The sequence below is a fragment of the Phalacrocorax aristotelis genome, chromosome 25 (assembly GCF_949628215.1).
Source record: "Phalacrocorax aristotelis chromosome 25, bGulAri2.1, whole genome shotgun sequence".
In the NCBI taxonomy this organism is placed as follows: domain Eukaryota; kingdom Metazoa; phylum Chordata; class Aves; order Suliformes; family Phalacrocoracidae; genus Phalacrocorax; species Phalacrocorax aristotelis.
The window spans coordinates 3415418-3437410 of NC_134300.1; the positions used below are offsets into that span (position 1 = coordinate 3415418).

Consider the following 21993-nt stretch of genomic DNA (forward strand, 5'->3'; position numbering starts at 1 on the left):
CTTGCATTTGCCTTTAGCTGACGGGAAAAGGCTGGCTTTCCAGGTCGAACGTGCCATGTCGTACCACTGAGAAATGGCAAAAACCGCAGAACTTGTTTTAAACGTCCAAGGAGGTCCATGAGCCTTGAAGAAGTTTCAGTTGGGTGTGAAGTCATTAAACAACTCGGTAACTAATAACACGAGGGACCATCAATAGGAGAGATGGGTGAAGTTTAGACCAGGGTGAAGCTGGAGCAGCCAGAGCAGTTGAGTCTGGAGGGGTTTTCAGGGGAAGCAGATGCGTGACAGGGCTCTGGGCCGGCCCTGGCGTGCTTTGGAGGCTCAGCAGGCACCTCCGCCTTGCTCACGGCTCTTCTGCTTTCTCTTTCGCAGGAATGGGGTGAATGTCGAAGGAGCGACTCACAAGCAAGTGGTGGACCTGATTCGCGCAGGAGAGAAGGAGCTAATCCTGACGGTGCTGTCCGTGCCTCCCCACGAGGCAGATAATCTCGATCCAAGTGATGACTCTTTGGGGCAGTCGTTCTACGACTACACAGAAAAACAAGCTGTGCCCATCTCCATCCCCACGTACAAGCATGTGGAGCAAAACGGCGAGAAGTTTGTGGTTAGTATCAGCTTGGAAGGTGTTTTCTGGAGATAGGACGCGTCCGCCCGCCGAGCTGGCGTGCTCCTTGCTGTTCGTGACGATTGGTGGCAACGCTCCCTGTTTGTCTTCAGGATGGAGGCACCTTAATTTATTATCGACTGGTTTTGACACTGCCTTATTTAGGCTTGCCCGTCTTCCCTCTTGCAGTGCTTGGTTATTCTTTTGCAGCTTCCCTGTGTGCTGGGAAGCTTTTTTTATTAATGTAGCCAGAATAGCTTGATCTCTTGTGAAGATTAAGTAGGAAGTTATTATTTTGTTCGTATAAGCTTTCATATTTATATCTCCTGTTTTACACCAAGCGTTAAGGACATCTGTGATAGATGTAAAAGCAAAGGGAGCAGATGTCCTGAAGCATAGCTTCCCAATGACAGAATTTCTTTTCCCTTTAGGGAATGTTGGGGGAAATAGCTGTGAAAAGTATTTTTCCTTTGGGTTCCCTGCCTCTTCTGTTGCATTTTTGGGGAGGCTGGCGGTCATTTTCCTAGGTAATGTGATCTGTCGTCGAAGTACCTGACGCGGGTGCGTCCTCCGAGGCTGATGCTGGCTGTGGCTGGTAAGGCAGTGTTTGGAGAAGGACCCAAAACGGGTCAAAGACGCTCGCCTGCAGAACTGTTTCTTCGTGCATGTTTGGGGTGCCTTTAACCTCCTCAGTCGGCCTGGCCTTGCGTAGCTCTTCTGCTTCCTTACCCGGCCGTGTGGTGTTCCCAGACGCTCGGCTTGCAAGCTGTCCCACTCACCCCGTCCTCCAGCACGCTGCGTCTCGCGGCTGGCCGCTGCTGAGTCTCAGTCTGCGACTGGTGGAGACAGAAGCCTGCCACAAGGGCGATATTCTTCCCCCTGCAAATAGCTGCTTATTGTTAGAAGCACAGTCCTACCCATGTGCAGGCCACGTTTTTCTTCTCTGTGCGCTGTCGTCATTTCTCCAGAGCCAGGGAACTGCGCAGCCATCGCTGGGGGCAGGCGGTGAGGTGCAGGGACTTGGGATGAGACGGCGAGTGTGGCTGCCTTGACTCGTGGCTGGAAGATTTGTGCCGTACGCTGGCTGCCTTCACCCTCCCAGGCTGGGAGGGAGGTTTGGCTGGAGCAGTCGCCCTCGGGACACGGCTGCCTTGCGGTGTGTGGTGCTGGGAGGCAGATGACAAACCGGCTCATCGCTTTTTCCTCTCCCAGCTGAGGATGGAGGCGTTTTCCCAAGGAAGACACAAGCCAGCGTCAGGATTGCGGAAACAGCGTGCGTGTGAGAGAGGAAGGGTGGAGAGGGTTCAGCAGCGCTCGGCTCGCCAGGGGAGTCGGGCTCCTGTGCAAAGCGTGTCGCTTCAACGTGTCACCCTGGCACACGCGTCTCTGAAGGGGACAGATGGGGTCCTTGTGGATCTGCAGCCTCACGGGGAGCGCCCCGCTGTCCCCACACCCTGGCGAGGTGCTGTCGGATCAGGTGTGCCATACGGGGCAGGAGAAGGGTCCTAGAAACCCGAGGTTTTTAAAGAAGTGCAGTGCAGGGGCATCAAAGGGAGCCCCTTCACTGGACTGACAATAGCTGCTGCTGCTCTGGTGTAACCCCATCCTGGCACCTTCCTTCCAGCATCACCGTGGGAGGTTGAACGCATGCTTCTTTTTAAGGAAAAAGCTGTGGCTTTTTGGAGCGGTTTCCCCTTGTGAAGGCTGCCGGGCAGGTATCTGGAGTGCAGACGCGGAGGGGGAGCGAGCTGGGACCGCTCCGAGCCCTCACCTCGGGCGCAGGTTGGGGTTTTGAGTCTGCTGAACGCTGCTGAAGCTGCCCACGGTGCGTCTTCGGCACGTGCCTCTTGCTGGGCTCTCCCTCTGTGCTCTGCCAGCCCTTTGGCTTCGGGAGGACGGTGGAGGGCCATGCTCCTGTCCTCAAGAGGAAAGGTGGTGGTTGCAAACACTTCCCTTGTGCAACATGAAAACGCGTGAACCCGCTGCATCCTTTTCCTCGTGTGAAGCTAATTAAGGTAACGCCGCTGTTTGGGACCTCCTTATCGCTGAGGGCGTATTAGCAATGCCGAGATAAGAGCTTGTTTAACTTGCCTGCGAGACTGAGCAGATTGGCTTTAAAAATGGAGGCGGCTGGTTAATGAACAGGAAGGGAATTCCCTGAAGAGCATCGCAGTGCTGAGAAACGTCCTGCGACAGTAACTCTGCTCTGGGTTTCCCCTCTTTTGCACCAGCGTCCCATTTCCTTAACGGTGTCCAGGATGAAACTGGAAGGCTGCACACGTAGCGAAGAAAGCAGTTAATATGGGGTGCTCCTAAACGATACATAATGCTGCTTCTCCCCTGGGATCTGCCCCATGGTTGGTGCCTGACTGCTGCCAGGGGCTGTGTCCAGACACAAACCAAGCCTCCTGTTCGGTTTGGGACCTCTCTGTGTCTCGGGGAAAGTAGCCAAGCCGCTGAATCCAAAGCTCTGGGGCTTTGGCTGCAATGTGAGGCTCAATTCTGCAGCACACTGGAAGTTCTGCGGTACCTTCGAGTGCATCTGGAAGGCGATGAGGCTCTCGTTGCTGGAAACAACTGATGCCGTCAGCGCGGTATCGCTGTGGCGTCTGTCTGGTGGTGGCTTGGTGCGCCTCAGGGACTCTCCTGTGCGCAGCTTGTGCAGCGGATGATCCAGGGGAGCGCCGTGGTGGCTGCATCAGGCCTCGGGGCCTTTCAGAAGGGGTTTGGGTGGGTTTCTTCTCCTCTTGGAGTAGAAAGGCACCTTGAACTCGCGCTGATCCTGCTCTTGCCGGGTAGAGGTAGTAGTTGGGACGCTGCCCAGCTCCAGGGATCGGCAGTGGCATATTTAACTATTCATACCAGTTTTTCATTCTAGCTCAAACCCTCCTAATTTAGCCTTGCGCTACCTGTGGGTCCAGCAAGGCTGAGCTGTGCCAGTTTGGATTTGGAAAACATTTCTCACCCCAGTGAGTCTCGTCTCTTCTCCCTGCAGGTCTACAACGTTTACATGGCGGGCCGCCAGCTCTGCTCGAAGCGGTACCGGGAGTTTGCCATCCTGCACCAGAACCTGAAACGGGAATTTGCCAACTTCACTTTTCCGCGTCTCCCGGGGAAGTGGCCGTTCTCTTTGTCGGAGCAGCAGCTGGACGCCCGGCGGCGAGGGCTGGAGGAGTACCTGGAGAAAGGTACTGAGCTGGGAGGAGAGCCCAGGCAGCCCTTCGCTGCCTTCCTCGTCAGTGGGGAAACAAATCCTCAGGGTACATCCTTCCACGGGCGGTCCAGAACTTCACGGGTATTTGTTTACTGATGAGGGAAAGAAGCTCGTTTGTAGCTGGATTGGTTTTATGGCTGAACTGGCGAGAGGGAGCTCAGACGTGCCACGGCTTAATGATGTGTGTGTTACCAGCTTGCAGCGCACTTCCAACAACAACATTACAATTAGTTTTTTAACACGTAACGAGCTTTTATCTATAGTGTCATGTTGCTCACGAGTAGTCTTGGAGATGAGGAAGAGGAGGGAAGCTTTGGAGCGGGGAGTAAGTTGTGTTCGAGGCCATTGTCATCAGGGGAGCTCAGCTCAGTCGGAGCTTGCTTGTGGCTGAAGGCTTTGGTCCTTTTTAATCAGAATTGTAATGCCTGCAGCAGGACTTTCCTTTAGGTTGAGTTCAGCTGATGGGAAAGTGGCTGCAAGCCCTTGTCTCTGTATCGGAGTGCCTGGCCAAAAGACCTGACCCCACATTTTGCAGTGACAAGGTTGTAGATGGGATTTGGGGGGCAATAACCCCTTGTTCCTGTGATGCTGTGTTATTTTCTTAGTTGCCTGTAGGCAGCTGAGTTAATTTGTGTGAGTTAATAGCATCTTCTCTTACCCAGCGAGTAAGTACCTTCTCTTACTCACCTGCAAGTGAAGCCCCTTCTTCCCATAAGATGAATGTGGGTTGGGTTTTCCCCACCCCATGGATATCTCAGCCCTGCCTTGCCCAGCTCATCCATCTTCACCCTCGGTTACCAGCTGGCTGGAGCAAGGGGCGGGCTGGTTGCATCTTAGAGGCAACACGATACAGTTCGGGTCCAAATTATTTGCTGAACTTGGCCTAAATTCCCAAATAGTTTCAGTCCCCCTGGAATAACTTGGTTTTCTTAGAGGCAAAAGTACTATTTATGAAATTCTTGCCAGCTTTTAAGTATAGTCTAAACCTCCTGTTGCCTTGTGCCTGGCGCCTGGATTTCACCCGTGGGGAATATCTCAGTGAATTACTCAACAGCTGTTGTCGCCTGCTATTGTAAGGGATTCAGGCTGGATCAGTCTTTGAGCCAGGACACCTGATACAGCCTGGAAAGCACTTGCTTTGAGAAGGTTTTTCCAGGCTGGAGATCCCACCCTTGTCTCACGCCACCCACAGAACAGACAGCCGTTGTTTCCATGTCACTTTTGGGCCAGTCCCGGGAGGGAAGGGCTCCCCCTCTCCCCGGGCACCCCGCTAACCTGCGCTCTCTGTCCTGCAGTGTGTTCGATACGTGTCATTGGGGAGAGCGACATCATGCAGGAGTTCCTGTCGGAGTCGGACGAGGTGGGCACGTAGGCGACGGCGCTGAAGCTCTGCTGTGACCTTCCTTGTTACAGAGGCTGTAAATGCTTGGTAAAACTGGATCAGAGAGCAAAGCTGTTCCCTGCCAAAGCCTCAGCTGGTTGAAGAGAAGACCGTGGCAAAAAGTCAAGGCTGCGGTTTGCTGTCGTTGCACATAGGAAGCCTTTTCTCCGTAGCAGCAGCGCAGCTTTGCTGCTGCTCTCGGGGGTGCGCACAGAGCAGAACCAGCTGCGAGGCCTCGCTGCGTACCCTGGCCCTCTGGCAAGGGGAGACCCAGCAAAAAAGCCACGTTTGCTGCCATTGCTGCTGGTTTCTGTGCTGCTGGCAGCCCAGGTAGCTTCGCCTAGGTGAGCTGTCCGTATTCGGCAGCCTTTAGCCGCAAAGGCAGCAGGCACTGAACAGTGGTGCCTGACCTGTGCCTCCCGAGGCTCGAGTTGCAGGCAGCAGCAGTGAGTTGCTCTTTGCCCTTCAACTGCTGCTCTTGTTCCAGCTTTTCAATAGTCCCTGAAGTCACCGTGTCCCAGAGCTTTCTCTCGCTCTTCGCTGGCAAACCCATGAATGGAAAATCCTACCCCGTTGTGGTCTGAAGGGTTTGCTCAGCTTCCTGTCTCGGAGCAGAGCGCGCATCTTCCTTCTTTCAGAATTTTTCTGGTGCAAACTGGGATGGGATTCTTGAAGCTTGCAGAGCAGCTGGCTGTTAGAAGTAACTATTTAGTTAGCCAGCACGAGGCAATAAATAATCGGTAGAGCTCGGGGCGCAGTTTGTGTGATGCTGATTTCTGTCTTCTCTTCCTCCTTCAGAATTACAACGGCGTCTCAGATGTGGAGCTCCGGGTAGCACTACCAGATATAACAACGGTGACAGTCAGAGTCAAAAAGAACAGCACTACAGACCAGGTGTACCAGGTAAGCTGCTACTTTTTTCGCCTCAGCTGGCCGATTAACACGATTCGGACGTTAACCAAGACCCCACGGGTGCCCACTTGCTCCTCTTGAGTGCGGGTGGGCATCAGCGTCGCTGCTTTGCTGCAGCAGAGAGGACAGGGCTGCTAGGGACCTCTGACCTTACACCGTGCTGAAGCAGCGTTTTGCCTGGCAGGCTTGGCTGCGAGGACAGAGCCATCGCCGAATTAATTTTCACTGAGAATACCTGAAAGCCGGCGGACGGCTCTGAGCACTAGGCAGATTGTATGTTACGGCTCGCGGTGGCTGCGGTGGAGGAGTTGGATCCAAGAGCTGGCCGCAGCCAGCGCGCGAGCCTCGCCGGGGCCGTGTGGCAGGACAGCGAGTTGAACGTGAAGGGCAGTGACCCGTGGGGGAATCCTCTGGCCAGACTGCGGGTTTGCGAGTGGCTGGAGGCCCTGGGCTTTAGGTGAAAAGCTAAGGACAACTGACCTCAGCACTGCTGGAGGAAAAGTGGAAGCTGTCAGTGGATTAGGGGGAGCGAGATGATGCGGGGGAGACCCTTGAAAGGGGAACTGAAAATGTTGCACTAAGCGAGGGAGCCCAGAGGTTTGCAAAAGTAGCGGGCTCTCGGGAGCTCCAGATCAGCCCGGCAGGGTCCTGCAGGTGGGATTCGCAGGCCGTCCGTGCGTTCGGGACGCAGCCTGTTGAGCTCCACGTCGCCTCCGCCGAGGTCTGCGAGCTTCGGCTGTGGTACTAGCGCGCAGGCCTGAAGCGCTGCTGGAGGAACCTCCTAGGGGAGGTGTGCATGCTCCTCCTATTAGGAACCGAAGCTGGAGGCATCAGCAGAAAAGATGGCCTAATCGTCTGCCGTGGTAGCAGTTAAAATGTGGCGCAGTTTACAGGAAGGTGAAAGCAGGAGAGCCTAAGCCTTTGCTTAAGAAAAACGTCTGGTTTTACTGGAAGAGTAAAACTCGGGTTTTTCGCGGTGACTAACAGCTCAGGTTGGGCACTCCTTGGGGATAACGCGTATGAAGCCAGCCTTGCCCCGGAAGGGGACGGGCAGCTGCTGGCTCCTGTCTTGCTCACCCCGATTTCCCGTTTGGTTGCTCTTTAGGCTGTGGCTGCGAAAGTCGGAATGGACAGTATTACCGCAAACTACTTCGCCTTGTTTGAAGTGATCAATCACTCCTTCGGTAAGTCTTTTAATCCCCTCGGTGCTGACGAGCAACGGAGGAGAAAGCTCTGCAGTGCTGACAGAGCCTGGTGGCACGCTCATTTAGGTCTTATCTCTACTCACAAAATCAGGAGCCCCCGGGAGGTATCGGGCAGGCACAGCAGGCTCTGATAATGAGGAGCCCTCAAAGTTTGATGGCTTTTTTGCTGCCGCTTGACTTTCCCTTTCCTAAGCAGTTCAAGGAGACGAGCTTTTTGTTAAACCGAGAGATGCATTTTACTTTAGTTCAAAGCTTAGCTTAGGAAAAGTGGGCAGCGTCCCTGCGACACAGCCGTCTCTGCAGAGGGGGGCACCAGCAGTGGCTTGGGCGGATTTTTTTCCTTTTCCCTTGCTGGGGAGGGCAGTGGATCGAGGGCACACTCGGTCTGTACGCACGTAGGTGGGGGTCGATGGCCAGGTCCTGGAGGGGATGTGCTGCAAGCTGCATTGTAGCTTCTCATCTCTCCTTCCGTGGTTAAATCTGATGGTATTTGAGGCTTGACTGTGGGATTCTGGGCAATCGTTTTAGCACTTAAGTAATTGCCATCCTTGCAGCTTAGCGCATGCTGGGGTCTCCTGGCTGCCGTTCAGATCCCTGGCTGCAGCAGCCTCTGATTTTTGCCCAGCTTCACGTTGGGCTCGCTGAAGCTGTAGAGAGGCCAAAATGTCGTGGTCACACCACAAAATGGGTGTAGTGGTTGGTTTGTGTTTTATTTTTACCCTCTGCTGGGTTTTAAGCCAAGTGTATTTCTCGTTCCCAGCTGGGTACGTCATTTCTGGATTGTCGTCTCTATGTGCCTCAAACTCATCCTGTTGTTACAGCAAAACTGAGCCTTGTAGGAAGAGATTTCTAGGGCTGTTCCTCGTGCTCACAAGATTCTGGCTGAATGGCCAGGGCGATTTTTAGCTACTTAAAGCCCTTCTAAAATGACTCATCTCATGGAACAGGCGAGGTCTGTGTTCAGATGCTGCCTCTGGGGCAGCGAAGACCACCGGTCTCCTGTAAAACTTGGCGTCACGGACCTGCCCCTGCGCCCGGGTTTGTGGCCCTTTCCGCGGGTCACGGGGTGCTGGTGTGTCGCAGCAGGGCACGGACGTAGCGGGGGAAGACCAGGGCTGGAGGGTCGGCGTGCTGTGAGATTGCCGAGGCAGGGCTGTGCGGGGAGCCTCGAGCGGGAGCGCCTGCTCTTGGGAGATGGGACGCTGGCACAGCCTCGTGCGGGAAGCTTTTACGGTGCCAGACTCTAACCGGAGCTATTAATTCCTCATTCCTGTGAGTGCCGCACTCCTCAAACCGGGTGGGAAAGTAAAAAACTCCAGTTAACCTTTATGGCTTGTGCTTTCTGGGCACTCGCTGTGAACATCCACCTTTTTTCCTGTCTGGATACCCTCCATGTCATTTCTCTGGGAACCCTAAGCTCCATCTGCAGTAAGACGGTGGCCATATGACAGTGACCTGATGAAGGAGATGTGCTGGCACTCGCCGTTTTTGCCCATCGCAGCTGGGTAAAGCAGACTGGAACAGAGTAAGCGTCTCGACAGGGGCTCGCTGGTGGCCCAGCTGCTCCAGCTTGCCTGAGCGATGCAGCAGGTCTTGTCTGGGCTCTGGTGGCAGCCTTGCAGGACGGGGGGGTCCTCTCCAGTCCCCCCACGCTGAGGGGACAGTGTATAGGTCTGGGGCGCTGTGATCCTAAGGCTTGGGCAGGGTGGACCTCCCTTGCGCAGCAGGGGCTGAAGTCAGGCCGTTGTGCTGATGCCCGAGAGCCGCGCTGAGCTCTCCGACGGCCGAGAGGGGTTCGGCCTCACGCAAGTTACTGCCTGCGCACTGGAGGACCAGCGTGGTCCGACGCTACGGAAGCAGGTATTGAAAAGAGCTGGGTTCAGTCAGGAGGAGGAGAAAGGGCCTTGGAGCAGAGCTGGGGTCCTGATCCCGGCTGGCTCAGCTAAAGGGCATCGCCGATGTTGGTTTGCACGGCAGCCAGGCTGCGGTCACAGACGATGCCGCTGATGCCGTGTGGGGCCGTGCGCTTACCTCGACATCTTGTGCTTTTTCCAGTGCGCAAACTGGCGCCCAATGAATTCCCCCACAAACTCTACGTGCAGAACTACACCTCGGCGGTGCCGGGAACGTGCCTGACCATCCGAAAATGGCTTTTCACTACAGAGGAGGAGGTTCTTCTCAATGACAACGACCTGGCAGTCACCTACTTCTTCCATCAGGTAGGTGCCCCAGAGCTGTAGTTTTTTACTGGAGGTAAGGCACCACAGGCGCCCAGCTCCCAGAGCTGCTGCAGATACCACTGTCCTTTGGCATAGTTGCAACAGAGTGTGAAACTGAGGGCCAGTCCCGCTTGGGTAACTTCAGGAGTAGAAGCCTGTGGTTGGGTGAATTGGCAGTGCTGTGGTGAACCTGTGGCCAAGTTGCAGTCAGACGGGGAGGCAGGACTTCTGCCGCTCTCACTGCGGGGAAGTCGCCTTCCCAGAGCGAGCTAAAACGGTCCTGGGAGGCTGCACTCCTTGGGTCAGATGTGTTTTCCACAATTCCGTGTGCTGTCAGTGAAGATGCCTGTGACCAGCTGGGGAACAGACTCCTCCCTGTTCACCCAAAGGAAAGGGGGTGTTTCTGCCTGTGATTTCGCTTTATGCAGATTCTCTGGGGTGAAATGAGTCTGAGAAGAGCCAAGTTCTCCCGTTGCCTGTATAAAGCCACTCTAGGATGACCAGCTCAGAGGCAGTTCACTGCAAAGTTCAGGAAGATGAATCCTCTGTCTCCACCACCAAAAATGCTGTCCCAGAACTCCCTGAACTGGGCCTGTACCAGCCTCTGGTACAAATTGAAATAAAAATAGTAGTTGTCAAATTCTTTGATCTCCGAGACTGGCTCTTTACTGGCTGGCAGTTTTACAAGCGCTTTGTGGCAGGGGCAGGAGTCCTTGCTGGAGTGCGCAGCGGAGGAGCAAGAGGAAGGGGCTGTGTCCCTGCGCAGTCCTGAAGGAAAAATACGGTTTCGTGCCGACACTCCAGCGGCACAGGGTAAAAGCCAGCACTGCTCTGCTGGAGGCGGCTGTCTGGAGTGGAAGGGTTGTACCAGCTTGGCTTTGCCTGTGGCTGAATGCAAAAGCAGGGTACCAGGTACCAGCATTTCCAGATCCATCCTCTTTTGCCAGAGGATGTACTTCCAAAGTCCTCCTAGACGCCTAGGCATCAGCACGTTCCCCAGGGCAGTCAGAGGCTCGTGGCTGGAGTCGGTCAGGGCAAAGAACCACCCTCTGAGCCTGGGCATCCCTCTGCCGCTCTGGGTGCACTGGTCACCTTCTGGGGCTGTGGATTTGGGTGGCTGTTCAAAGCAGCCTCGGGGCCAGCCAGGGAGGGCAAAGCACTGTGACTCAGCGAAGAGATCCTCTAGTCTGACCTCCTGGATTTCCTTTCCCTTATTCTGTTCAGGCCGTTGATGATGTCAAGAAAGGCTACATCAAAGCAGAGGAGAAGTCCTACCAGTTACAGAAGCTGTGTGAGCAGAGAAAGATGGTCATGGTGAGTTTTCCTACCTGTCCTCTGCTTTCCTTCCTGTTTGCAATGCTGTGCCTGGAAAGGAGACACTGGAGCAGGGTGCCCAGAGCAGCTGTGGATGCCCCATCCCTGGAAGTGCTCAAGGTTGGGTGGGACGGGACTTTGAGCAACCTGGTCTAGCGAAAGAAGTCCCTGCCCACGGCAGCGGGGTTGGACTAGATGATCTTCAGACACCCCTTCCAACAGCCTTGAAAAACACTTCTTTCTTGGAAAGCGGTAACCATGGAGAGCTGTGGGGGTGTGGGCTTAGCCTGGGAGGGGTTGGCAGGGCGTGCAGGCACGCAGGAATGCCAGGCGCAGGGCTGGGCCCTGCCCAAGGGTCGGCCAGTGCACGAACCAAAACCGCCCCTCGTGCCTGGCCTGTTTGAACGGCGGCTTGTCCTTGGCAAGATCAGTCATTGACTTGGCTCCAAACAAGGCAGCGATAAAACCTTATGGGTTATTGCCAGTGCTGAAAGGTGAGGTGCTTAATGTGTGGTGTGGCAATCCTTCACCTGCAGCCCTTCAGGGACGGCTGTTTCTTCCTAGTAATTGAGAGGCAAAGGTCTCTCTATGCCTCAGACCGCCACTGAGATGGCGGTGCTGGGCTAGCCAAGGGAGGGGTGGGTCCTGGCCCGCTCATAACACGAGTTGCTGCCCTCTCTGTGCCCTAGTTTCTTCTTTTTTTGTCCGGCAGAAGTCTTCCCGGATTGTAAATCCTTTGTCAGAGCTCGCTGTCTGGTCAGGGATTTTCTGCCTCTTAGCACTTTGCCCAGCAAACGCTTGGGGGCTTGGTACGACTCGATGAGCCTGCCTGACTTGGACGTGGGGGGGTGAAGGGAGTGCCCTGAGCTCACCTGCCAGGCACAAGCTTGGCTTGAAGATCAAACAGCAGAAGAATCTGACTTGTAAATCACTTCCTGGGTTGCTCGGGGCTGCTGGTACCAAATGAAGGAAGGCTGCCCTTTCCCTGACTCGCTGCACCCCGTCTGCGTTCTCGTGGCCAGCTTGGCTGCTCTCGAAGAGCAATGGCCTTGGGATCCCCTTCTCCAGCTTGGCTGGTCTTGGTCGGGCCTCTCCTCAGGCCCGTTTGACTGCGGTGGTTTCGGAGCTCTCTGCTGGGTGACTACCTTGGGGTGGACCCCAGAAGGGTCACCTGAAATGCTAAGCCAAGAAGGTTAATTATTAACTAATGATAAGGATCAGTAAATAGATGCTTCCTCCTGCGGGTTGTCTTATGGCTCATTTGTTTCTTCTCGTCTTGCTGGCTTTCTAATGCCCAAAGAACGATCTGAATCTTTGGAAAGGGGATATCCCAGCACATATATATACACACACACACAGAGATGTGCACCAGGTGCAGTAGGGCCCTGGTCTAGCGGGAGGTCAAGAAGACAAGGTCTGTGTCCCAAAGAGCCTGTGAAGTCAAGGGTCCTGAGCATGATGCTTGAGAATTTGGCCCCCTCCTCTGCTCTGGATGTGGCTCGTTCCTTGGTTAAAAAGTCACTTCAGACTTTGTAGTTCTGCCCTGCATAAACCTTCCTCATGCAACGAGAGGCTGCCGGGCTCTGGAGCACCAGCCCTATGCACCAGCGCGTCCCGAGCTGTGGCTCTGAGCTCCCAGCGCTTCTCCACCCTCCTCGCAGAGCTGCTTTGCCTGGGCTATGCCCAGAAAGAAGCAAGTAGCCAAAATACCTCTGTGGACCCTCTGGTGAGTTGTAGCATTGGCATTAAAGGACTCTGAGAAACCCAGAACCCGCATCTGCCTGGCAGCCTCTCTTTCTGATCTCCCCTTCAGCCTGTAACGGGCAGGGGGACGGCAATCAGCACGGCTCTAGCGAGAGCGGGGCTTCTAGTCCCGGGGCCGCGGTAGGTGTTAGCTCGGATCCGTACCCGTCCCGGGGGAGCACGGTCACGCCGACCGGTGACTCCGGCTGCACCAGCGCTCCTGGAAAGGGCTTTTGGTGTTGGAGGCCACGAGGAGCTCGGTGCACATCTGTACCTGGATGGATCCACATTCTGGGGAGGGGAGTTGAGCAGCTGGAGGGGGTCTCCTTCCTTCCCCTAGCGCAGCCCTGCTGCCTGTGGGTTTCCGGTTCCCTTTGGAGGGGACGCAGCCTCCCTGGGCTGGGGTGAAGCCAGGGATTTCCAAGGGGGCGATTAGCACTAGGGTGTGCAAGAGGTGGAGGCGATGTGAGCAGCAGGAGGGACGCAGGGGTCCCCTGCCCTTCGTCCGAGCAAGCTAACGCCTGCGGCTTTCTCTCCGCAGTATTTAAACATGTTACGGACGTGCGAGGGTTACAACGAGATCATCTTCCCCCATTGCTCCTGTGACTCCCGGCGGAAGGGACATGTGATCACAGCCATCAGCATTAAGCACTTTAAACTCCACGCCTGCACAGAGGAGGGCCAGCTGGAGGTAAGGGGGGGCCTGCCCTGGGGTCCCGGCTCACCTCGCTTCACGCCAGCACCGTGACCCCGAAGCTCTGGGGCTCAGGACTGCTGCTGAGAGGCCTCCGAAGGGATTTTGGCGGTGGCTGGAGCACAGGGGTTAATCCGGCTGCTCTGTGGGTGTTACTGTGTGCCTCCACTGCTGCTTCCTCGGCTCATCCCTGTCTGCAGCAAGGCTGCCCAAGGCATCCTCGTTCCGCCTTTGCGTGGCTTTGCTTTCGCCACCTGATCTGCCTTAAACCTCCCCTTCCTCGCAGTCTGCTGGGCTCCGGCCTCACCTGGGTTTCGTCTTCCTTCAGAACCAGGTAATAGCATTCGAATGGGACGAAATGCAGCGGTGGGACACGGACGAAGAGGGAATGGCATTTTGTTTTGAATACGCACGAGGAGAGAAGAAACCCCGATGGGTTAAAATCTTCACCCCCTATGTAAGTACCCCCTTCTTTGCAGTTTGCCAAGGGAAAGCCCAGAGCCTGCTTGATTTTCCTCTAGAAGCTGGAGGAGCGCCCTGTGCTTCAGCTTTTGGGGTGGGAGGAGACGCAGGGGCCGGTGGCCACCAGGAGGAGCCCGCAGCCCGGGGAGCTCCGAGCAGGCAACCAGTGCCAGGCTCCCTCCGGGCGGCAGCCGGGGCGGCTGGCGGGGTCTGCTTGCTGCTCTGAGGGGTCCCTGCTTTCTCTTTGCAGTTCAACTACATGCACGAGTGCTTCGAACGGGTTTTCTGCGAGCTCAAGTGGAGGAAGGAGGTAAGAACCCGTAACCGCAGGGAAACGGCTTTTAGTGGCAAACCTTTCTGCCTGGCGCTCGACAGCAGCTCGCTCGGGGGAGTAGGGGAGCGATACCGGGTCCCCAGGGAGTTCAAAGGCCTGGGCTCTGTAGGTGGAGGGTGTTTCATGCTGCAGCTGGAGCAAGGAACTCCCGGTGCTGGGAAAGCCTCACGCAGGCGTGACTGACCAGGATAACCAGTTCTCGGGCTGCGCGGCTGCGGCCGGTCGCTCCCCGGTGGCTGCTGTCGAATGCAGATGGCAAAACGTCCGTCCTCCGGAGAGATTACGCAGGTTGCTGAATTACTCAGAAAGGGTTCTGAGAGCCTCTGGCAAAAAGCTGCTGAGAAGTTTTGGGATTTTTTTTTTTTCCTGAATCCTAGCCTGAGGTGCCTGCTCAGCCTTCTCCTGTCGAAGCTGCGCTTAGAGCTGGCTCTGAGCCCTGGGTGGGGAGATGCATGTGAGCCAGCCCTGCCTTCATCCCCGCTGCTGCGCTTCCCCTGTCCTCTCCTCCCACCTGAGGGAGACGTCTTATCACCTTGCATCCATCTGCTGCTCCTCCTTGGGGTTGCCCCACATCTGTCGTTCGCCAGGGACTGCTCCCATCAGCTTCGCTTGCGGGGAGGAGGCAGAGAGCAGCTAGAAAAGCAGTCAGCTTGCTCGGCCGGCCCCGGGGTGCTCTGGCCTGTGTTAGCCCTGTGTGCGGCTACTGAATCATCATCCCGTGTCTCTGCTGTCCCAGAAATGTTGCTCTCCCTTGCAGGGTCAGAGATAAGCAACTGTTGGAGGCTGGATCCTCTCTTGTTGCCCTAGATCTAATCAGTGCTGTTGGCATCAGCCCTCCAGTTTCCCCTGGCGGCTTGTTTCTGCCAGGTGATGGATTTGGGTACCTAAAACAAGGCTTAAATGTGGCAAGTCTGAAATGGTGATCCAAGAAAACCTGCCCTGCAGCTGCTTGCTCCTAGATGGGAATGACGCCTCCCTCTTGCCTTACCTGGAAGTTTCCTGCCTGCCAGGCGTCGTCCCGAGGCAGGGGTGTTGGTGCTCATCCTTGGCGTGGCTGGGATCCAGGGTTGGCACCGTGCTGGGTGTGGGAGGTGTGCTGGAAACGCAGAGCGCGCAGGGTCTGGACCGTGGCAGCCGTGCCTGCTGGAGGATGTAACAGCGGGATGGAGGAGTGTAAACCTGGAAGAGTTTTCCAGGAAATAGGAAAACGGGAGTCTTGGCTTGCCTTAGCTTGAGGGGTAGAAGCTGAGCCTCCCACGAGTGACCAGAGACCTGCAGGCAGGCAGGGGCGAGGAGAACTCCTGGTATGGGGCTGTGCTCCAGAGTCTGCAGAGTCCCGCATCAGCCCTTCTATGCAGTGGATGGTTGCAGAGGCAGCGGTCAGGAGCCCCCACGGAGCCCGGACCCGCTTTGTCCCGGCCCTGAGCCTCGTAGGAGGGAGGCGGCGAGGCTCGAGAGCGTGTGGTTACGCAGTTCGGCTTCATAAAGCCCCCAGCGCTCCCCGTGCACCATGTGCAGAGCCGGGGAGCTTGGCCCTGGGGTTCGCGTCCCGGCTGGAGGTGACGCCTCTGTCCCTCATAAGAACAAATCTTTGTGGCTCTCATCTTGCTCCGTTAATTAGAAGCTGCCCGAGGTTGCCTGGCTTATTCTCCAAATCCCAGCTCCTCCGTAGCTCCGCGTGTCCGACGTCCGTGGAGCACCCTGGATCCTGTCCCAGTGCTCTCCCAGCCGCTCCAACACCAGCTGTTCAGTCTCCTCCCACCCCCCCCCAGGCTCTGCTTTTTTATTTATACCTTTTTTTTTTTATTTTTTTCCCTTGTAAAGGTGGAGGAGGAAGCAACAGACAAGGATAACAAGAACTGCAGTAAAGACAATATGTGCAGCAAGGTAATTGGGCTGAAAACAAACAGCATCTGTGCTCTGTGAGCCAGTCTGGCTGCTCTGCTGCGGATGTAGTGTCTCTCCTGCTTCTCCGCTCCAGGTCCTGTTAGCGTAGGACAGTGTCCTTTCGTAGTGGCTTCTCCTTGGAGGGAACCCGCAAAGTTAAATACCCTACTGCTGCTTTTCACGGCATAGAGATGGCTTTGCGCTTACAGGCCTCTTTCCTGACGGTAGAAACACGTGGTTCCGACTTGCCCATCTGGACTCTGCCAATCTTTGGATGACCCGGAACGTGACGCTGCGGCCGATGGCTGAGATCGAGCCGCGGCTCCCTTCGCCTCCCCGCAGGAGAGGGCAAGGGCGCAGTTGTAAAGGGGACAAACGCTTTGGCTCTGCGCTTCTTTTAAAAGGACCAAAGACTGGATCCTGCGTGCCGCAGGCTAGTGCCGTGTGGTTCTTCTCTTTTGTTGTTCTGCAGTGACGGAGCAAAGACCTTTAGGGATTGACAAATGCTGTTTGCGGCGCTGCTTTAATAGCAGGGGGCAGAAACACTTGCGTTGTAGCACCTTCTAAATGCGCCTCTCTCCTCCTGCTGCTCTCTGCCCGGCCGTTTTCACAGGATTTAAAGCTAAACCCTTTAATTGCTCCAGGATGTACCAGGAAGCATCCATGAGTGTTGCCTGCCTGTCTGTAGGACATCCCCTTCGGGCTTCTCTCCCAGCACCTTTGCCGTAGCGTAGGTACGGACAAGGCTTGCGGAGAGTCGCGTAACGCTGCAACGCCCTGGCGCGGTGGCGTGTGCCGGGAGCCGCAGCCTCTGCCGGTGCCCCTCTGCAAGCCGGAGGCTCGTGGCATCCTCCGCGGGGATGCAGCCGTGCCGTGCCGCCGCCGCAGACCCAGGGCTTTGCCGTACTCCCACTTCAAATTCTACTTCTTTGCTCGGGCATCGGAAATAGCTGCAGGTTATTTAACTTGCAAGAGAGCGAGCACAGTTGTGTGTAGTGAGGCTGAAAGTTGTTAACCCCAGCGGTACTGGTAGGTGCTTCTCTCGGGTAGGAGTTGTGTTGTGTTGGCTAGAAAGCGTTGGACATCAAAGAGGGCAAGAGCCCCTGTCTGACCGAACTGAAAGCTGTAGTAGACGGTGTGGGATGTGTCACCCGTTCAGGAAAGAGCCGTGAAACGCGGGGGTGTGGGAGCCTCCCGCCCTGTGTAATACTTCCTCTGCCAAACAGATCCTACGCGATAACGCTCCCCGCGATTGTGCTGGGGTAAACCCTCTAGTCCCAAAACACCGAGTGTGTGCTGCGCGGGGCGTGTTTGAGGGAGAACAGGCAATGGTTTTGTGTGCATAGTCATGCGTGTGTTCCTGTATTGCCCCTTCACGCTTAAAAGCGGGTGTTTGATGTCTTCTCTACAAAGCCTGGAGACACCGGGAGGGATCCGCTCGTGCTGCTCTGCAGAAACAGCCGCGGCTCGCCTTAGCCGTGCGAGGGCTCTGCTCCCCTTCTCATGGCGCAGGGCGAGCCCCCGAGAGGGACCGACGGTTGTCCGGCTCTGGAATCGAAACGGCCTCGTTTGGCAGCGGGCGGGAGCTGGGGGCAGCGGGAGAGCTGTGCCCAGAGCTGCTGCCTCCCAGGGACTGCTTAAAACTTGTCCCTTGCTTATCCCCAGCAGCAAGTGAACCGGTTTCCCTCCAGGGAGGTGCCGGCGGCGAGGGCAGCAGACCCACCCCGGGAGGGTTTGTTGCGATGGGCACAGCCGTGCCAAGGAGCGAGCTGGGAGCCAGGCTCCGGGCTTCGCGCTGCAGCCTTTGAACGCAGCAAAAGCTGCAAAGGAGCAGCCCCTGCCACCACGTCTCCCCTCGCCAGGCCCCGCGCCTCGCTGCAGCCCCGGCACCGGTCGAGCCACGGGGAGCAGTGGGAGCCGAGCGGCCGCGGCTCGTGTGCCAGCCCGGCTCGCGCAGGAACCGGCTGCGGGTTGCGCTGGGCTCGGTTCTGCTTCCTGCCGGGGCCGCTGCTCGAGGGCCTGCCGAGGAGCGGCTCGCAGCGCTTGCTGAGCATCGCCTCTTCCCCGCGGCCCGTGACGTCTCTTCCTAGGGCCGCGGTAATGGATCTGGAAAGGGAAACCAGGGGAATCGCTGCTTCTTCCCTCTTAAATCGGTTGTTCCCCAGTACTAAACGTCCCGTTACTTCCCTGCTAGGGAAATAGGTTTTTCTCCCTTTCAATTTATACACGTCCACGTCATTTCACTTGGTATAACGGGAGAAGCCCTCGGCTGCAGCTCCTGGGTGGTGTCTCCCCTGCGGTGTGCTCTGTGAATCACCGCCGCAGCTCCCACCACCCCAGAAACGCCCTTTGGGGCACAGTGCCCCCCCCTCCAGTGCTGCCTGTTCCATCACCAGCGTTAGGGAGGGAGAGTTGTTTCCGGATCCGGATTATTTCTGACCAGTCACTTGGTAATTTTCTCTTCCCAGCGTAAAAGATTGATGGAATTTGGCAGATGCTTTACAGATATATTTAGTGCTCTGTAAACTGCTGACTTGCCTCCCAAACCGCAGATGCTGGCTGATAACGCTGGGTGCGCTCAGGAAGAGCAGGGTTGAGGCTTAGCCGAGCTGCCGCCTCACCGAGACGTAAAAGCCCCACTCCTTGTGGGACCCTCGTGGTCCCCCCTGCTCGCGCCGGGCACTGAGGGGACGTGGTGGCATCTCCCTTCTCAGGAGGCTGAGGTGGGCACGGCGCCTTGGAGGATGAGGCTGGCTGGCTGCAGGTGACAAGCTCCGTTTGGGGACGTCGGCTCGTACCTTGTAGGTGAAGTTGTGGGAGGCAGACGGTGCAACGGGGTGGAGGGCGCTCACCGGTGACCCCCGAGACCGAGCCGGGGGACACGAGGAAAGAGCTCCGTCCTGCTTTTGCGGCAGCTGAGCTGCTGCTTGGCGTGGGTTAGCTCTTGCAAGCGTAAGTCTTGCTAAGCGTAATTTGGGTTACTCACAGCCTCTGGCCCTTTTCTAGAGGGAGGGATGCTTGTGGAGCCGGGAGAGAGCGGGGCTTCCTGGGGGGATCTGTGCCATTCCCAGGGCGGCTCCTGGCCTCCTTCCTGCCCTCCTTTAATCTCCTGCTCGAGCTTCAGCCGTCGGGCTGAGCCACTTTGCTGTGGGGCGTTATTTGCCTTCTCATCTGGCTGTCGCGGCCCCGCGCGCGCGGGGAGGATTCATTAGTGCCGGCGAGTAGCGGGGACCGGCTGGATCGAGGGCTGCCAGCAAGCGCCGCGGCTTTCCGGAGCTCCCTGGGGCGCCTGAACCCTCGGCTCAGCCTTACCCCTGAGCTACCCCCCGCTCAGGGGACTCCCCCTCAACGCCACAGGCACCCCCGTGCCCAGTGCATCCCAGCAGCATCCCAGCATCTGCTGGGACCTCTCCAGTCCTGGCTGGGTGAAGGTGGCCCTGGGAGGCTGGAGGAGGCAGCCGGGAGGGCGTCCGGCATGCCGGTGGGATGCAGAGGTGGGCAAAGCAGCCTGGTTCAACCCTCGTGGGGCTGCTCGGTGCTGAAATACCCAAGGGTAACACCAGTGAAACCCCGCAGGAGGATGGAAGCAGGGCTGACGGTGGGGAGTTCTGCCTGGGCAGGGGGTATTTCAGCAGCCCCAAAGCCAGCGGTGGAGATGGGGTCCTGCACCGAGGATGTGGGAGCACGTAGGCGGGATGCGGCAGGACCATCCCTCACTTTCTGGGATCTTCTCCCACCTGGGATCGGAGCCAGGCCAGGGAAGGAGGGCAGCAAAGTCATCCCAGCTCGCCTTGACCTCCCCAAAACCCGCTGCCCACATCCCCGTCTAGGAACCGGTGCTAAATCCCGTCTGCTCCTGTAAGTCCTGGCTTTCCCCGGCTCTCGCCGCCGGGTCGAGCGCAGGCATCGGCTCTGCGGGAGCCCCTCGCGCGGGGAAGGCTCGCGGCAGCGCGGGCCGGGGAGACCCTCGCCCTGCTGCCGCCCCGCTTGTCGGCGAGCCGGGACGCGGCAGCGCGGGGTTGGAGCCCGGGGCGAGCGCTGGGGACCGGAGTCGGGAACGACGTGGGTCGGCGCTGGGAGGGCTCCTGGCTCCTGGAGCACCGCCTCGGGGAGAATCTTGGAGGTCCCGTATGTGGTTTGGCCGCAAGCCCCGTCCCGCGGGAGCTGGCTCCTTGCCCTGCCACCTCCCCGAGCCGGCTCGGGCACAGCCCCGCGTCGTTACGGTGGGGTCGGGGGCGCAGAGGGGCTCGGGGGAGCCGCTCCGTGCGGCGTCCCTGCCGGGAGCAGGAGCGGTCCCGGCCGTCCCCGGTCCCTCGTGCTTGGGCTGGGGATGGGCAGAGCCCCCCGGGTCGCTCACGGGGCTGCGGCGCAGCTTGGCAGGAGAGTCGAACCCAGCTCTTCCCGAGTGACGTCGCGCTTTTAATGTCCTTTTTCTTCTCTTTCAGAATATCTTTCAGATGGTCAGGTCACAGCAGAGGGACGCGGCCACTTAGCCCCTTGTCACGGAAGAATGTAATCCCCCTCCCCCAATTAACACTTAAAATTCTGTTATTGTATTAAAGCCCTTAAACTAAATATTATTAATAATAATACCATTTGTGAACTTCATGTTTATGGAATTAAGCACCTAGGGTAAATGGCAGGCTCGGCCGAGAACAGAGGGGAAAACAGTGTTGGATGGCAGCGGAACCGCCCGCGGGTGTTCTGGCTCTTCCCTCCGCTCGGGTCCTGTTCCAGAAGACGGACTGTGCTCTTATTTTTTACAACTGGAACTAGAAACGTCATCCATTTGCACTGTTCAGACATATATATGTATGTATGTAAAAAAAAACCAAACCCAACCAACCGCCCCTAAAAAAGATATATATACAAATACCGTGCACGTATATACATATATATATTTCTTTTAAAATTTCATAGCGGTGGCAGTACCTTTTTTAAGCTTGCGTTTTTACACGCATCTCTCCTCCCAACCCATCGTGTTTTTTTAAAAACTAACTTTAGAGAAAACCAAAAAAAAAAAGAAAAAAAAAAGAAAAAAAAAAAAAGAAAAAAAACAAGGAAAAAAAAAAAAGACAAAAGAAGGAACGTTACAGGGAAATACCTCTCCTGGCACAAGGACCTCCACACGTTTACAAGCTCATGACTTTCTTTTTCTCTCCTGCGTTTCGGTTCTGGGTATGGTCGCACGGACTCTGAGCGGCCGCGGGGGGAGCCCGGCGCCGGGGCGGCATCCTGCGGGGCCCGGGCTCCGGCACCCCGAGGCAGGGCGGCCGTCCCCGCGGGCCGGCGGAGCCGGGTGCTGCTCCGAGACCCCCGGCCTCTCCGGAGGAGACGGGAGAGCGCTGCCGGGAGCGGCCTGGCCACGGCGGCGAGCGGCTCGGGGGGCCGAGCGGTGCCCAGGAGGAGAAATAAGGTGGAAAAGCTGCTTTCCCTGCTTTTAGAGCTGGTTCGGGGCTGGCTTCTGTGTCGCTCCCCCAGGTAGCCTTGGGTTTGGGGTGAGGTTGGTGATATTTGGGAGGCGCTGGTCCTGCTGCTTCCCCCCCGCGAGGAGCGAAACGGCGATGCGGAGCTCGGGCGGGCGCCTGGGCACGGCTTGCGGCCCCCCGGGCTGCGGGGTGGGGGGCGATGCCAAGCGGGAAAGGCCGTGCGCAGGCCAAGATCCCACCTGCCTGCCTTTTGGGAGGGGGTTTGGCCGCCCCTCGCCAGGCTGGGAGAGCTTGGGAGAAGCCACGGGGCGAGGACGGGTCTGTGATGCCGGGATGCAGCCGGCGGAGGGGGCTCGGCGGGTCCCCGGGGGGGGGCCTTGGGCCACCGTGACCGCGGCCCCGCTCCCTCCCCAGGGCTGCCCGGGGCCCTTGTCCTCGGGAGCCCCCGGAGGGGGTTGGGAGGGGTGTGGGGACCCCCCCGCCGGCGCTCATCGGTGGCACGAAAGGGGCAGGTCTCAGCAATAATCCTGCCCGTGACCCTGCTCGAGTTGGAGCCGGTGAAATGTCCCCCCCCCCCCCCCCAGCCCTGACTCCG

General features: G+C 57.3%; 1 protein-coding gene across 2 annotated transcripts in view; it reads left to right on the forward strand.

The window, feature by feature from the left end:
- The window catches only part of SNX27 (sorting nexin 27), a 33321-nt gene extending 12435 nt beyond the window's left edge, over positions 1-20886 (forward strand). The window contains exons 2-13 of one of the 2 annotated variants that reach the window (XM_075075469.1): positions 373-604; positions 3600-3792; positions 5114-5178; positions 5998-6102; positions 7217-7295; positions 9372-9535; positions 10760-10849; positions 13134-13283; positions 13615-13743; positions 13999-14058; positions 15907-15969; positions 20415-20886. In XM_075075469.1, the coding sequence (XP_074931570.1) occupies positions 373-604; positions 3600-3792; positions 5114-5178; positions 5998-6102; positions 7217-7295; positions 9372-9535; positions 10760-10849; positions 13134-13283; positions 13615-13743; positions 13999-14058; positions 15907-15969; positions 20415-20462 (1378 nt within the window). In that variant the 3' untranslated portion in view covers positions 20463-20886. The remainder of the gene's footprint in view (positions 1-372; positions 605-3599; positions 3793-5113; positions 5179-5997; positions 6103-7216; positions 7296-9371; positions 9536-10759; positions 10850-13133; positions 13284-13614; positions 13744-13998; positions 14059-15906; positions 15970-20414) is intronic. The other variant, XM_075075470.1, reaches the window with a different exon arrangement.
- Positions 20887-21993: the final 1107 nt, after the last annotated feature.